Below are 15188 nucleotides of genomic sequence, written 5' to 3' on the forward strand. Positions count from 1 at the left end.
AATGGGGTTTAACGTCCACTCGACACAAACTAGGTCATTTTGGGACTAACATATGGTTTATTTTTTTTATTTCAATAATTCGCTTGCGCGTAGGGGTCTTTAACAGTGGGAGGAAAGGGGAGGACCCAGAGAAAACCCACGAGGTTGGACAGGCGACCCTACTTCTTGTCACGTACAACCGGGGATTCGAAACCACGCCTGTTGACTCAATGACAGACTTTATGATACAGTGCGCACGTGCTAACAATTCGGCCATCCAACCCCAATGTTATGGAGAAAATTAGAACCGAAATAGATGAGTTGGTACAAGTGCACTTACTTTTTTTGAAAAAAATATGTATGAAGAATTATTTCTGCCTTTGCATCACCAGTCAAAAAGGGGGCATATTCTGGCGCATTCCTCCCAGGTTGCCTGACTGTAGCTGTGGAAATTTAAACCCCTCTTGTTAAACTCTATTGAACAAATGACAGGGTTAGGGTGACTAGAGATCAAGCACCAAACAAAATTTTCAATGTGAATGTAAATCAAGCTGCATTACACTTTTACAGATAGATCAGTAATAGATGTACTTGTTACAAGTGAAAACTTTCTTGTATGGTTTTGTGTATATTGTTCGAATATAAAAGTGACAGCCCAACATATGCTGACAGTGACATTGATTTTAATAGTGATGATGATATTGATGAAATTATGTGAGCAGGCCTACACCTGTATACATGTATTTTTGTAAGCGTTTTTGTAATATTACATATTTTAAATATGTTTTACTTGAATGTACTGTACATGTCAATAAATTTTCATATTATATTTTGTCACTTTATGCTTACTATATGTTTTTATTTTACTTTTTTTATTCTAATTCATTTCCAACGGTTTCCCCTTGTCAGTGGTGCAGGCGGAGGGCTGACAAGGCACAAGGACAGCAGTCTAGTCGAGGTCCTGTGTATACATTGGTGTGCGGGTAAAAAGATCCCTTGGCAGTTGTAATTTGATATAAACGTAGGCCATAGTGCTGTGCCCAGGCAAAATTTGCTTTATAGGACACTGTATGGCGTATATGCCCATCTTCATTAGACCATTTCATTTCTAATTCATTTTACTAGAACCATTTTACTTAGGTAATTACTGTTTGTTTTTCTCTTATATGTACTTTTATTTACTGGTTGGTATATATCTTTCAATTTTGTACTTTGACAACGGGAAACGCGTTTTGCAAGCACTTCTGGGAGAAATCTAATATATTTTACTAATCGTTGTGTATGTATGATTTTTCGCGTGCGCACTCTCAATTTTTTTAGGGATTCCGCGTGAAAATTAGAGCTCTCAGGGGGGCCCGCTTATACGGGTGGACTTATTGTTTCATGGGGGCCTGGGAGGACACCGTCCTCCTAAACTCCCTGCCAGCACGCCCCTGATTATTATTATATACATTTTTCATTAATACTAGTGGTGTATGGTATTGTTGTGTACGAGGAAATTTATATAATTGCATTTGTTTATTTTTTTAAATTTCTTTCTTTAAATAAATGTAATCTTATACTCTCTTATAGGGGGTTGGGTAGCCGAATGGGTAGCATATCATAAGGTCTGTCATTGAGTCCACTGGCGTGGTTTAGATTCCACGGTTGTACTTGACAAGGAGAAGGGTGGCCTGTCCAACCTCATGGGTTTTCTCTGGGTCCTCCGGTTTCCCCCCACTGCTAAAGACCACTACACGCAAGCGAATTATTGGAATAAAATTGAACCAAAATTACCTCGTTTGTGTCGAGTGGAAGTTAAACCCCATTTCTCTCTCTCTATACTCTTGTTTTCTCGTTTTAAAAAAATAGTAAAATTGATGAAGGTGAATTATTATTAATTGTATCGATCAGATCACATGGTATTATTATTTTTGTTTTTTCTTAGCATTATATATAATTATAAGACGGAACCAGTATTTCAAGCATGCCAAAATCGTTTTCATCTGTATTAAGTATATATTTCTTTTGGATATTGTTTCACTGAAATAGTTTTGAAGAAATACTTGTTTCCAGAAAATAAAAGATTCATTCAATCATTGGTGCTATTTCCTAATTATTGGCCATATTTATGCCACAGATCAGGGGTAAGTCGTCTTTACCGTGTCAATGCAACATTTAACAGGTGATATTATCCAGTAATCCCGGCATATTTGCAGAGAAATTATCTCAGACAAATGTAAACAATCCAACGTGTTCCGTCTCATAAAAGGTATTCACTGGTCTATTTATGGCTATTGACCCTTGACCTATGACGATCTTTGCTTTTATGGTTTCTGATTGGCTTAGAATTTGATTTTTTCACCCGATTATGGCTACACTTGACAAATATAGTGCGAGACTTAATTCAAGTGCAAGACGTATTGTGCAATGCATCGGAACAGAAAAGTATGCGACAGTGACGGCCTACTGGTTAAATTATGTAACAAAGCGTCAGATTTTCACCCGGAATTTGCTGGGACGAGATGAAACGATTTTCGGGGCTAAATCACAGCCTAGTAGTAATGAATGTCCTAAACCTGGTTGCCTAAAACTATATTATTCAAATATTAGATCAGAATGACTGCCTTAAAGTGCTTTTTCAAATTCCACAAAGAAGTGTTTCTCCCTCTCAGATCATAGATCTCTTGGCGAATCAGCGATGGTAATGATGTGTAAGACTATACATACCCTGCATCGTGTACGACACTCACAACTACTTACTGGTAAAAGAAATGTTTACCTTACGTTTTGAATACTATACTGACGTCCAAAAGAAAGTATACACTGTGCATTTTGTGCTGCATCAACCAAAGTCGTTTTTCCATGGTATACGGTATTTGGGTAGAATGTCAATTTGTTTCACATTTTTATTTTGCTTAGAAATGTTGAGTTTGTACGCAAGAGACAAACTCAGCAATTCTTTATCAAATGTGTTTAATCTAAACAAAACTTAGTCATACTTTTAGTGTGTATACTTTCTTTTGGACGTCAGTATAGTACCATGAAATGTTTTCATTTAAAGGAGCTAAGTCTCTAACTCAATATCATCCAAAATCTTCAACATTTAAAACACGAATTATTTGTCAATTTAAAACAACATTGATGCTGTGATCTTACCGGAAAAGGGTGGGCTTCTGATATCCAATATTTAAGACAAAATAAATATTTTACCATTGGTACACGAATCGTGTACCATAATGCGTTTCAGCCCCAGTTCTAGCAAGAGACTAGAGGAACGAGACTAGACATATTGCACCAAACCAAACGGCTTATGTAGACTGGAATAACCAGACGCTAGGAATTTGCACTCGATTGAGACTGCTGGCTTATTTCACGGAACATAACTGATTTGAAATTAGAGTAAAAACGGAACGATTGAATGTAAATCAGTTTATATACATTCATATTACGGTATTATATGAGTTGCGACCCACTTGTGTCAATTTCTAGGTCCCAAATATTAGCGATTTAGCTCCTTTAAAAGGAGTGTACTTTAAGCATAGCTCACAACCAGCCGTGGGTGTTTTGTGCACGGACAGATCGTGGTTTGGTAGCTCGCAGACCTGCCGCAGGAAACCGAGTGAACGTTCTGTAAATAGTACGAGCACAGTACGCTACGGCTAGTCTGCGATCTTCTACGGTGCCGAACACACGCAAGTGACGCGTAAGTCTCACACACGGGTTTACTAAAATTCCCCAAGTAGGGTGGGCTGTGGGCTATAGACTTTAGTTATTGATTGTAATAAATGATATAAAGGTTACCGTGCTGTAGATATAAAGGGTCTTTTCAACAGATCGACACCTTAACACCTGTCAAATAATACATGTACAACAACTACACATGGCCAATTAAATATTAATAGTGCTTCAGAATATCACATACAGCATTTTTTCCTAACACAATGAAAGAACCCAAGGTATAATAATAGGAGGTTTATTATTATTGAATGGAAAAAAATACTATCAATCTATTAATTCAATTTGTAAACATGTCTGAAACGTGACTTATTTTCAAAGTACTTTTGTCAAGCTTTGAATGGTGACAATTTACATCTACGTTGGCGCATGTATGTTTGTTACGATTATTAAGATTTATGTTCAAGTGAAAAGAAGAACTAAAAGTACAAACCATGAAAATAATTGTCAAAGTTGTAAAACATTCTGAACAAAGAAAAACATATCTAAAAAATACTTTAGTAGCTAATCCACATAATATAAAGACGTTACTGGGGGTTCCCCACACTGCTAAAACATTATTGAGTCTCTTTGGATTTTTAAATAGAAATTTAGTTGGAACAGAAAACTAGTTCAATGTAAAGGTACGAAAAAGCGGCAAAGAGCCAATGGTTCCTTTCGATTTCGTTTGTTACATCTACGAGGTGGGCGAGACCAAATAAAAAAATCCCCCACCCTCCGTTAAAAACACGTTGGATCAGTGTTCGATCTCGGTGTTTCCCCTTATCAGTAGTGCAGGACAAAGGATCTAACAAACGTCTAGCTAGTCGTTCGGGTGGGAGGAATGAAGAGAGAGAGAGAGAGAGAGAGAGAGAGAGCGAGCGAGGCGATCCTACTCCGCCAGTTGGCTCAGTGACAGACCTTATGATACAACGCACACGTTCTAACCATTCGGCCATCCAACAATGGTAACATTTCGGACCTAAAGGAATACCTACAATAGGCAAATTTAGCCCCTTCATAATACCCGTTTAAGTTAAAATTAACAGATCAGAATAATTTTTGAACCAATAAATTTCGATTATGTATGTCTTAACCTCTTTTTGCTGGCATGTTGAGGCTTTTAACAAATATAAATAGTAACTTTATGGTTGTTTAATAACGAATATGTCTATTTGATTACTAATGATCAAAGTACAATTGTTTATTTTATATTTTAGTTTAAAGTCGTATAGCTTTATAACTATTAACTATAAATTTAAAACCAACTAGTCCCTATATTATCAGCGGTGGAATGACACACATATTTCGGTTCTTTTATATCAATATAATTTGTACATTTATAAGCAAACTGCATAACCGTATATCATATCAAATCCAAAATCATCGTTGTTTTACTGACTGGAATCCTGGCGAGGACCTATAAAACGTTATCTAATTTTTCGGGCATGATCTTGTAAAAAGGTAAAACTCAATATAAGATGATATTTTTATAACTCTGGGTTCAAACATCATATTCATTGCATCAGTCCTAACTTGTCATAGATTTACCGATATTTTTGGTACACTACACACGCCATATCACTGTAATTGTAGAGGTGTTACTTTATATTTAAAGTGAAAGAATGTGTGTCAGTATCACATCTTCCGGACGGAAATGGTACATTAGATCTTTCTTGGGGTGTTTCAGTTCTCTATGACCCAAATGACGCCACATTATATTAAAAGAGGTCTTATACTGGCTAAACTATTTAACCGGACACTATAGAAATTAAAGCGGCAGTGTGGGAAAAGGTCAAATTTTTATTTATGATTTCAAATTTTTCTAGACGTGTCACATGCCGAATAACGTTATATTAAATATTAGAGTACATGGTCCATGGTGAAATAAACTAAATTGTTAATATTAAATCACAATATTAAATTATGACACATCGATGCTAGCCTATAATTATATATATCGCCGATTGCTCAGAGTGAAGTAATTTGTGTGAAATTCCCCAGTATCGCGTGCGCGCTGTATCATAAGGCCTGTCATTGAGTCAAGTGGCGTGGTTTCGATTCCCCGGTTGTACGTGACAAGGTGTAGAAGGCTCGCCTGTCCAACCTCAACCCCTGCGCTCAAGCGAATTATTGAAATACAATTGAGCCGTATGTTAGTCCCGAAATGACATAGTTTGTGTCGAGTGGACGTTAACCTCCCACCCCTCGCTCTCTTTGCAACGATTTAAATATGTATACATAAAAGAGACCATGGCCTAACTTAAAGGCACCACCTAGTACTAAAGGGGCAGCGATATTGGATCTAATGCAACATACAACTGAATTTTCGGATACTTTTTTTTTACATTTTTTAAATGTAAAAATTATCCGAGAATTCAATTGTACGATTTGATCGATGAAAGGACAAAAATTATATGGCTCAATCGGGAAGTGGAAACTTGTACGATAATACTATAATCACCGCCATATTGGAATTGTGACATATATGATCAAAAATCGAAGTCTGTCCCAGGAACAACCATGCAAAGTTTCATACTGATTGTACTCGAAATGACGAAGCCGTCAGGCTTTTTCAGAAGCGTGTAGCCCTCAAGAAAAAGACCTAGACCAGTGGCGCTTAGGGCCCAGTTGCTGGTCCAAAAATAACTTATTTACCCTGACGTCTAATCCAGAATTAGGTACTCTTAGATGCGTGGCTTCAGGGGTATTTAGCTCGCTAAACAATCGTAAATTTGTTTACATTAAAAAAAAAACCTCGATGTTTTGCTAAAACTATAAGTAAACGTTTTTAAATGTTTATATCTCAATAATTTGTGTATCTTCCCCGTGCTGGATTAACAATTAAGCAAAATAAGTACGCGCTAAAAGCACCATGGGAAGAGGGGCACCATAGAATTTCTGTTTTGTTAGATGACTAATTCAGAATATTTTATTAAAAAATGAATTAAGAACTTTCAATTAATTTTTCAGTCTTTTTTGTCTTTTCTTACTGTTACCTTTTTTGTCACAATATATAATGACGTACATAAAAGCTCAGAAAAACTCTAACCACGTGCTTGACGGATTGTTTATGTTTTTTTATTTTTTACATTTTGGCCACCAAAATCTTCTAAGTACTTAGAGCCTCCATAGGTCTTAATCCGGTTCCGTATCTTCCAAAATTCCATTGACTTCCAGGCAACTCATGAATGTCTTTCAACAGAGGGTGATACACTTTGTTGACACTGGGTATACATAACATAGTATTTTGTTAACAATGAATGCACAAGGCATTTTCTGTACTATAAATGACGCAATCGAGTTTTGTATTATGTACCCAGCTGTACTAACATATATATTTATGGACGTTCTGTTGGGCTAGTTTCCAGGTCAGTCGTATTAGTTAGTTGAGATTTGTTTTTATGTAACATAAATTTAATTCCCACCTGTTTCTTAAATTAAAGTTCCATTATGTTGGATTTAGATAAAGAGCTGATCGTTCTTGCTATATTAGTTCAAACATAGACAACGTAAAATCAATATATTGAAACGTTTATTCAAAATACTTTATTCTCAGCGAAGTTATCGCTGTTTGAAGTTTTGACAAGATGTTGCATAGATTGTTTATTATGGTAGCAACGGTACCTGTTAATCGCTATCCTGTCTTGATTCAGCAGTTTTTAATTAAATTCATTAAATCGCGACCGTGTTTCAATCTCCGGGATGTGATGATCCAGAGAGCTGATTATAGACTTGGCATGTGAATAGATGTCTAAATACTAATGTCGACATACATATAAAATAAAGACTTCCAATATGCACATTTAGCTCTTACATAATGACTCTTTAATAATAATTGTAAAAAGCTAATGATGGATAACTTTTTATTGATGCTATAATTAGTAACAACTGGGAGATAATGTCTGAAACAGAGTCCAAATATTTAAGATACCTCGCCAACATTAAGATAAAAATTATAAAAATTGTTTCTACAAATAACCCATTTGGTATATAACAACCACACGGTCCCGTTTTCAGTAAACATGAATGTTATTGAATGCTGGTAAATGTATACACGATAATACAATGTCCGTTAATGGACATCAAATAATCATTTGTTATGCAATTAGACATAAATATAATTTAATATTATTTTACCCGTCTCCATTATTAGATTAGTCGTGTCGGAGCTGAACTTTAGGGCGTTAAATCCCATTTTATTTCATTTTATTTTATATTCTTTTAGAAATTTATGTAAACCTTGTTTTATGGTGGTATTGTCAATGGTTTTTATTTGATTTCTGTTTTATTGGATTATATACTTTACCATAATGGTGTATTTATCGTTTATCATGCAGTTGTTTAATGGGGCGTTTTTATTGCACTTGTGTCATCACAAGCCATAGTTTGGTATTCTATCCCGAAACATTAACCGACGCTAACGCAAATGATTACCAGGTGCATAATTAAAAGTAAATCATATTTTAAAAGATATTAAACATACATTATGCAAGAGCTAAATCTGCCTATTGCAGGATTTTCTTTAGGCCTGAAATGTTATCTAAATTATTAATTAGACATTAGTTAACTGATCCAGGCCATAATCACCACTCAATGCCATCGTTAGTCTCTGAACTTTCGTGGATTTGAATACATTTTGTGATGGATATTTTAACTCGAAATTGGATAATCGAGCCTTTGTTATATAGAACCAACGTTAGTATTGATGATCAAGGCTAGCCGAAAATTGAATCGGTAATATCTCGGATCACAGTGAAGCAATCTGACTGAAATTGTTAGCATTTTCTGTTTTCATTGTTCATTTTTAACTATTGTAGCAAAAACTATCAGCTCTATCTAATCTTACCCAATCCCCCTTTAATGTAGCCAACTAAGTACTGATTGTGGTTAAAGATTGGAGGCTTCCTGAATCTACTGGCAACCTTTCTTTTGGCCAAAACCCCTCTCTATTTTATACGAAGCTAAGGAAAGCAAAATAAGTCAGCGTAAAAATGCCAAGAATGTTTAAGTTGAGTTGACGAGGCGCTTAAAGAGACAGTCACATATTTCACAGGTATCAGTCCTAAAGAAAATGCCAAACTGTAAAGATATGGCATATTATTTACCTTGTCGGAAATATTCAACTTAAAATGTGGAGCCATTCAGAAATCAGCATCTAAATTGCATAACGGGGTTAAATAACCCAAATAAAGAAAATTTGGTCTATTCAACTATACCAAACTTCGGTTAGTTTATGGACATGATTATTTACTAAACGTTTCCGTTGGTAGTATGGTATATATTAATATAGGACAAGGGTAAATGTATTATAGGAGTTAACAGGTTTTATTAACCAAAATATGTCTGTGGGGAATTAAAATGCTATAATCTTTAAAATGGCTTACCATTAGAATAAATGTTCCTAAAAATTCTGCTAAAAATTCCCTGCATATTGGATATTTCTGTAGACTAAGACGTGTTTCACAACTTCCACAACCCATTGTAATTGCGAGTAGGTTAATTGGGTTTAAATATTTGATTTAGAACAAATTCATGTAACCTAATTATTTAAAATGTCAACTGAGAGGACTACTGACAGTATCACATAAACAAGACATAGTTAATCCTGTTTTCACTCGAGTTCATTCATAGTACACTTTTAGTTTCACACGGCTTTACGTTTCGTTCTTAAGTTAAAGTTCGGTCTGAACCCTTCTTTCTTAATTCTGCAATTCTGAATAAAGCGTTTACTGCATGTAAAACTTCACTTATGAAAAGTAGTTCGTATAACGATTTTAATGCAGCTAAGCACTGACACAATGCATTGGCATTCAGTATTCTGATTATTATGAACACACGGTTCTGGTAGTTGATTCCTATTCCTTTCCGTTACACTGGGCTAGGTAATCTGTATATGTTATGAATATAAAAATCTATATTTCATATTGCATATTCATTAACGAGTCATCATCAGTTGGACCTAAAAATTAAAAACAAAAAAATATTTTTATCATATTAAAAACATTGACTGATTTGTATCAAATTTTGCAAAGAATATGACTTAAATGAAATGAAATGGGGTTTAACGTCCTACTGTTCTGCTCCAATACTGGGCTAATGAAGACGGGCATACGCCACACAGTGTGCTATGAGGGAAATTTTGCCCGGGCAGCGGCACTATCGCCTATTCTTATATAGAATTCCAACTGCCAAGGGATCTTTTACGTGCATTCCAATGTATACACGGGACCTCGGTTTTTCGTCTCATCCGAATGACTAGACAGTTGTCCTTGTCAGGCCCTCCGTCCTGCATCACTGAAATATGACTTAAACCTAACCTACTTAACTGAATATTCAAAGTACGACACGTATGCTTTACCGATTCGTGGCGATTTACAAAGTAATCGTACTTCTTAAATTTATTCGATGACAGTTTTATATCTTAACATACATTAAAGCTAATTATACAATAGACAAATACCAGGACCACTCCAGTAACCTCATTTTAAACCCCAGGACGATGTATTAGATACCATCAGTACTACACGGCAATGATGCAATCAAATTCAAATTCAAAAACACAAAATGACACATTCGTGTAATGTTACGCACAACTTCATCACAGAAACGTGACCAACGTTCCAAAAGCTAAACAGCATCACACTTTTGTACGATATATTTACCGTTAAATGTTTATAAAATCCGAAACACTTTCTAACTTTTCAATAAAAATGTCCGTTTTAACACAGTTAAAATAAATCGGCCGAGAAAATAACAACTAGCCCTGTGTATAAAGTAAACATATGTAGTATGAATTATTGATCTACAATACTAAGTGCTATATAATATTGTTATATATTACAATGAGTAGTAGATAAGTGACGTATAAAATCTTGCAGTCCATACTTGAAGTCTAACAAATAGTCAAATATCATAAACTACTAGGATTCACATTAGACGGATTACTGCACACACTTCTAACAGACCTATTATCAACTTGCAATCATCATAGTTTATGGAATATTCAACTTTTAGATCTGAAAGATTAGCATAATTTATAACATCGATTCTTGTCTATACGACGTGTCTAACCAATAACTGAAGACTGTAACTTCCTCTTCAACAAACATTAATGATAAAGTCCCACGTCAGCATTCTCAACATTTTATTAACGCATATAATTGATTTTAGTTCTTTATATTGATTCTGTTGAAAAACTGTCAACTGGTGATGATGTTGAATGCCTAAGGGTTTGAAATGAAATGGGGTTTAACGCCCTACTTTCTGCGTCAACCGAGCTAATTACGATGGGTATACTTTTTGCACAATAGATGAGATAAATAGATGCCTACTCTTAACCGGATTCCAATTATCAAGGATTCTTTTACGTGCACACCCACGTGTCCAATCCGAACGACTTTTCAGAAAACTAACACAGGAATCTAACTCGGTACCTGGTTATTGAACCAGCGCCTTAATCACTGAGCCATCGCTGTTTCCACGGGGTGTGGAAGAAACTTGATTCAAATTTATTTCCTAATGTTTTTGACGGTTTAGAAATTTAAACATGCATATATATTAGTTAAAATTTTTGCCGTCTTCATTAGCCCAGTCGGAGCAGAACAGTAGAACGTTAAACCGCATTTAATTTGATTTCATTTCATTTGTTAAAATTTGGCTTGTATGACTTTCTTCTACACCATTTATGAGGAGAAACTTGATGACAATATCCTAAATTTTAAAACAATTTAACAGGAAGAGAAACATTGGTCGGCAAGACGGTTTGATGTCGGAATAGTAATGTCGAAATAAAATGGAAGCTGTATTTATCACATGCTGATAATCAACCAGATCGTTCAACATCTGAAATGAAATGAAATGGAGCTTAACGTCCTACTGTTCTGCTCCGATCTAGTTCAACATCTTAAAAGAACATAGACTATCAATGACTTGAAGCCATGAATATTATAAAATGTAATACGCCGATAATTTATCATGTTTAAAACAAAGGGTGTTTATAACTTTGAGAAGAATGTGATGGGAACTTCCACAACCCGGAAAATAATTATTGAGTTGATCTGGATTTTTCCCTCATAATTAGTAAACAAAGCATACATGGCACATAAAGGTTTTCCGCCTAAAGCATCCATAATAGAATGCTTTTAAGTGATCAAGGGCAATAGCTATCGAAGTAATTATCAAAAATGTAAACGACATAATATATTCATGTAAACGTCTAATTGTGTTATAAAACAGTCGATATATGACATACCCCCCTAGAGTGTAATTACGATAAAGTATGGCAGACATATCGTAGATTTAAAGGCGCTAAATCGCTATTCTTTGGCACCTAAAAATAATGGACACAAATGGGTCGCAAAGCACATAATAATGTAATATGAATGTATATACAAAGATTTACATACAATCGTTTCTGTTTTTACAGTAATTTCTAATTATGTTCTTGCGAAGAGTCTGAATTGAATGGCAGTCTTTGGCGTCTGGTTATTCCAGTCTACACCGGTAGTATTCTCCTACATGGGATATGCTTAGTCTCGTTCGCCGAGTCGCTTCATACAACTGGCGCTCGGAAGCATTCTGGCACATGATTCGTGTGCCAATTTTAAAATTTTCATTTTGTCTTAAATATTGGATATCAGAAGCCCAACGTTTCGCGGTAGGATAACAACATCAAATTTGTTTGCAATGTCGAAGATTGTGTATGATATTGAGTTAAAAAGACTTGGATCCTTTAAACATACACTATGCAAGAGCTAAATCTGATTATTACGGGTCATCCTTTAAGCCTGAAATGTTATCTAAATTATTAATTAGACATTAATTAACTTATCCAGACCATAATCAACCCTCGATGTCATCGCTAGCCTGCGATATTTATTGGATTAGGATCCGATTTGCTGATCAACTTCCATTCATGATTTAATCATAAAATGGATAATTGTGACTATGTTTTTATAATATCGACATTAGTAATGATGATCGAGGCTAGGCCGAAAATTCAATCGCTAAATTCTCGGTTCACAGTGGATCAATTTGACTGAAATTGTCAGAAATTCCCTTTACATTATCTAGTTTTTAACTATTATAGTGAGAACTGATAGCTCTTTATCTAATCTCCAATAATGTATCTTTAACTGATACACGTTGTACATGTATATGTCTTTCTAAATGACTGTCCAATCTTGCGCTGATTTATTTAATTCGGTTTAACGTTTTTATATAAACGCCGTTATGTTTTCCCAGGGTATTATCATAATGTCAATCTCGTGCTTGTGTATAGATATAAACTGATATTAAAATACAATTAACATAATATTACAAAATAGGTCGATTCATGATCAATGATTTTATCGTAATATAATGGTATTTTCAGAACCCAGTGGCATACAACCCAGAATAGGTAGATTCATGATCAATAATATACTCTTAAAAAAAGTAGGGGATATTCAGAATCAATACAAAACTGCGGAAATGCACTGCTGTTTTTATTAGAGGTAACCAGTGTATGTTAAGTAACAGGCCAATTGCCTACACATGAACATAAACAGTTAATATGGGAGGCTTCTCTGACGGCCCCATTTCACTCACAAAGAGAGAGGGGGAGAAATGGGGTTTAACGTCCACTCGACACAAACTAGATCGTTGCGGGACTAACATGGTTTTAATTTTACTTCAATAATTCGCTTGACCGTGGGGGTCTTTAGCAGTGGGAGGAAACCGGAGGACCCGGAGAAAGCCCACGAGGTTGGACAGGCGGCGACCCTACTCCTTGTCACGTACAACCGGGGATTCGAAACCACTCCAGTGGCCTCAATGACAGGCCTTATGATACGGCGCGCACTTGCTAACCATTCGGCCATCCAACAACCCCTTCACTCGCAAAGATATACACCGTCAAAAGTGAAAATGGACGTTTTTGATTTTTGTCTTAATAATGAGTAATTGCTCCACCAATCCTCAGATATTCAGCAGTTCGTCGTGGCATGCTCCTAATCAACCGTCCAATCACGATTTGGGACAATCTGACCCACTCTTCTTGCAGAGCCATGGTCAATTCTTGCACTATTTTGTCGGTTGACGTTCACGTCGACGAACACGTCTCCCGATCAAATTAAACGTAACACACTAAAGCAAAGATACGCTAAACAGAAAATCTTATGCAAGAACCGATAGGAAAGCAAACATGGATAGAATAAACCAGCCCGCGGCAGTTTTCATCAACCCTTCCTTGAAGTGTCAAATTTGACAATGAAACCCCCCCACGTGTATGGTGCTATTGCGTGTCGCACATGTAGCTCAGTGGTTCTGTTGGAGCGATAAGTTCTTCATCTGTGAACATACTCTCAAAGCAATAGCGCCATAGTTATAATGCAAAGAACAAGCAGACAAGCCACTACTCGGGCAAAATGGTTAGCCAATTTATAAATAGTATAAATACATTGTCTTGTGCACGATACCTTTCTGTATTTAAACATGGCTTGATTTTTAAGCTAATGCATGCACTAGTCACAGATGTAAAAAGTGTTGACAACAACTGTAGCAAAAGGCTTCAATAAATGTTTCATTCAAACTGTCGACAGTTTAAGCCAAAAACGAAGCAAACATTAGAAAACAAACCCACTTCCGCTTAATCGCGTAGGTTTTGCCCCACGACCAATCGCAATATACGCGAGCTCAACCCAAATCAGCATTTTGTCTTGACTTAAATCTAAGAATTTTATAGACATATACGATCTAAAATTTGTGTTTAAATACTGGAAGTTTACTTCATACACCATAATACAATAGTTATCACATCACAATACAGTAATAAACTATAACACATACTTATGGAAAACAGCTACTTATTTATGTGTATCTGTCATAGTTTATTACTCTATCCTGTTACTACATGCCTCTAAAAGATCACAATACTGTAGTTATCATAATATTGTATCATATAGAAACACACAAAATAGAGTAACCCAATTCCTGTCTATTTCAAGTCGTGGCTTTAGTTGAAGTGCCAGCTAGTTCCTAATATAACGGTGAATTGAAATCGCAAAGCATGGTTATCATAAAACACAATAAAATAAATAACATAAATATTCCTACATTGTCTGCGAGGAATGTATGAGTAGAAACAAATGCTGTTACGTTTTCCTTCACAGCTAGAGACGTTATGTTGATGTGGCAGTGACTGCCAACACATTAAAACCGTACAACTAAACGGTGTCATGTTTCACACTGCTTCCATTTTAACTTAAAGCAGCACTCTGTCTGTCTGACCTAGTATTTCAACAAGCTGTTTACCTAACACTATTGTTTTAGATAAACTCATGTTCTATTTCAGCCATTTCCCGTGTCGCACGTCGCTTTTTTGCGATGTCGATGTTTTAACACGACGTGGCCCTTTATAAAGCCCTGCGTCGCCCTTTGATTTGCGGTACGCGCGTCGCTTTTTAAACTATATTGTATGTATAGACTGACTTCCCTTAGGGAGATTTCATTTTTTTTTACATATCTAAATG

The 15188-nt window shown here is 35.7% G+C and overlaps 1 protein-coding gene across 4 annotated transcripts in view; it reads right to left on the minus strand.

Moving 5' to 3' along the window:
* The window catches only part of LOC126818471 (aquaporin-7), a 28602-nt gene extending 13678 nt beyond the window's left edge, over positions 1–14924 (minus strand). For 2 of the 4 annotated variants that reach the window (XM_050545916.2, XM_050545913.2), the window contains exons 1-2: positions 14773–14924; positions 9063–9637 (exon numbers count right to left, since the gene is read on the minus strand). In XM_050545916.2, the coding sequence (XP_050401873.2) occupies positions 9063–9158 (96 nt within the window). In that variant the 5' untranslated portion in view covers positions 9159–9637; positions 14773–14924. Of the gene's footprint in view, positions 1–9062; positions 9638–10138; positions 10155–10340; positions 10455–14772 lie in introns of those variants that run through there. The other 2 variants (XM_050545914.2, XM_050545915.2) reach the window with 2 other exon arrangements.
* Positions 14925–15188: the final 264 nt, after the last annotated feature.

This window comes from Patella vulgata, chromosome 4, assembly GCF_932274485.2.
Source record: "Patella vulgata chromosome 4, xgPatVulg1.2, whole genome shotgun sequence".
NCBI classification, from domain to species: Eukaryota; Metazoa; Mollusca; class Gastropoda; family Patellidae; genus Patella; species Patella vulgata.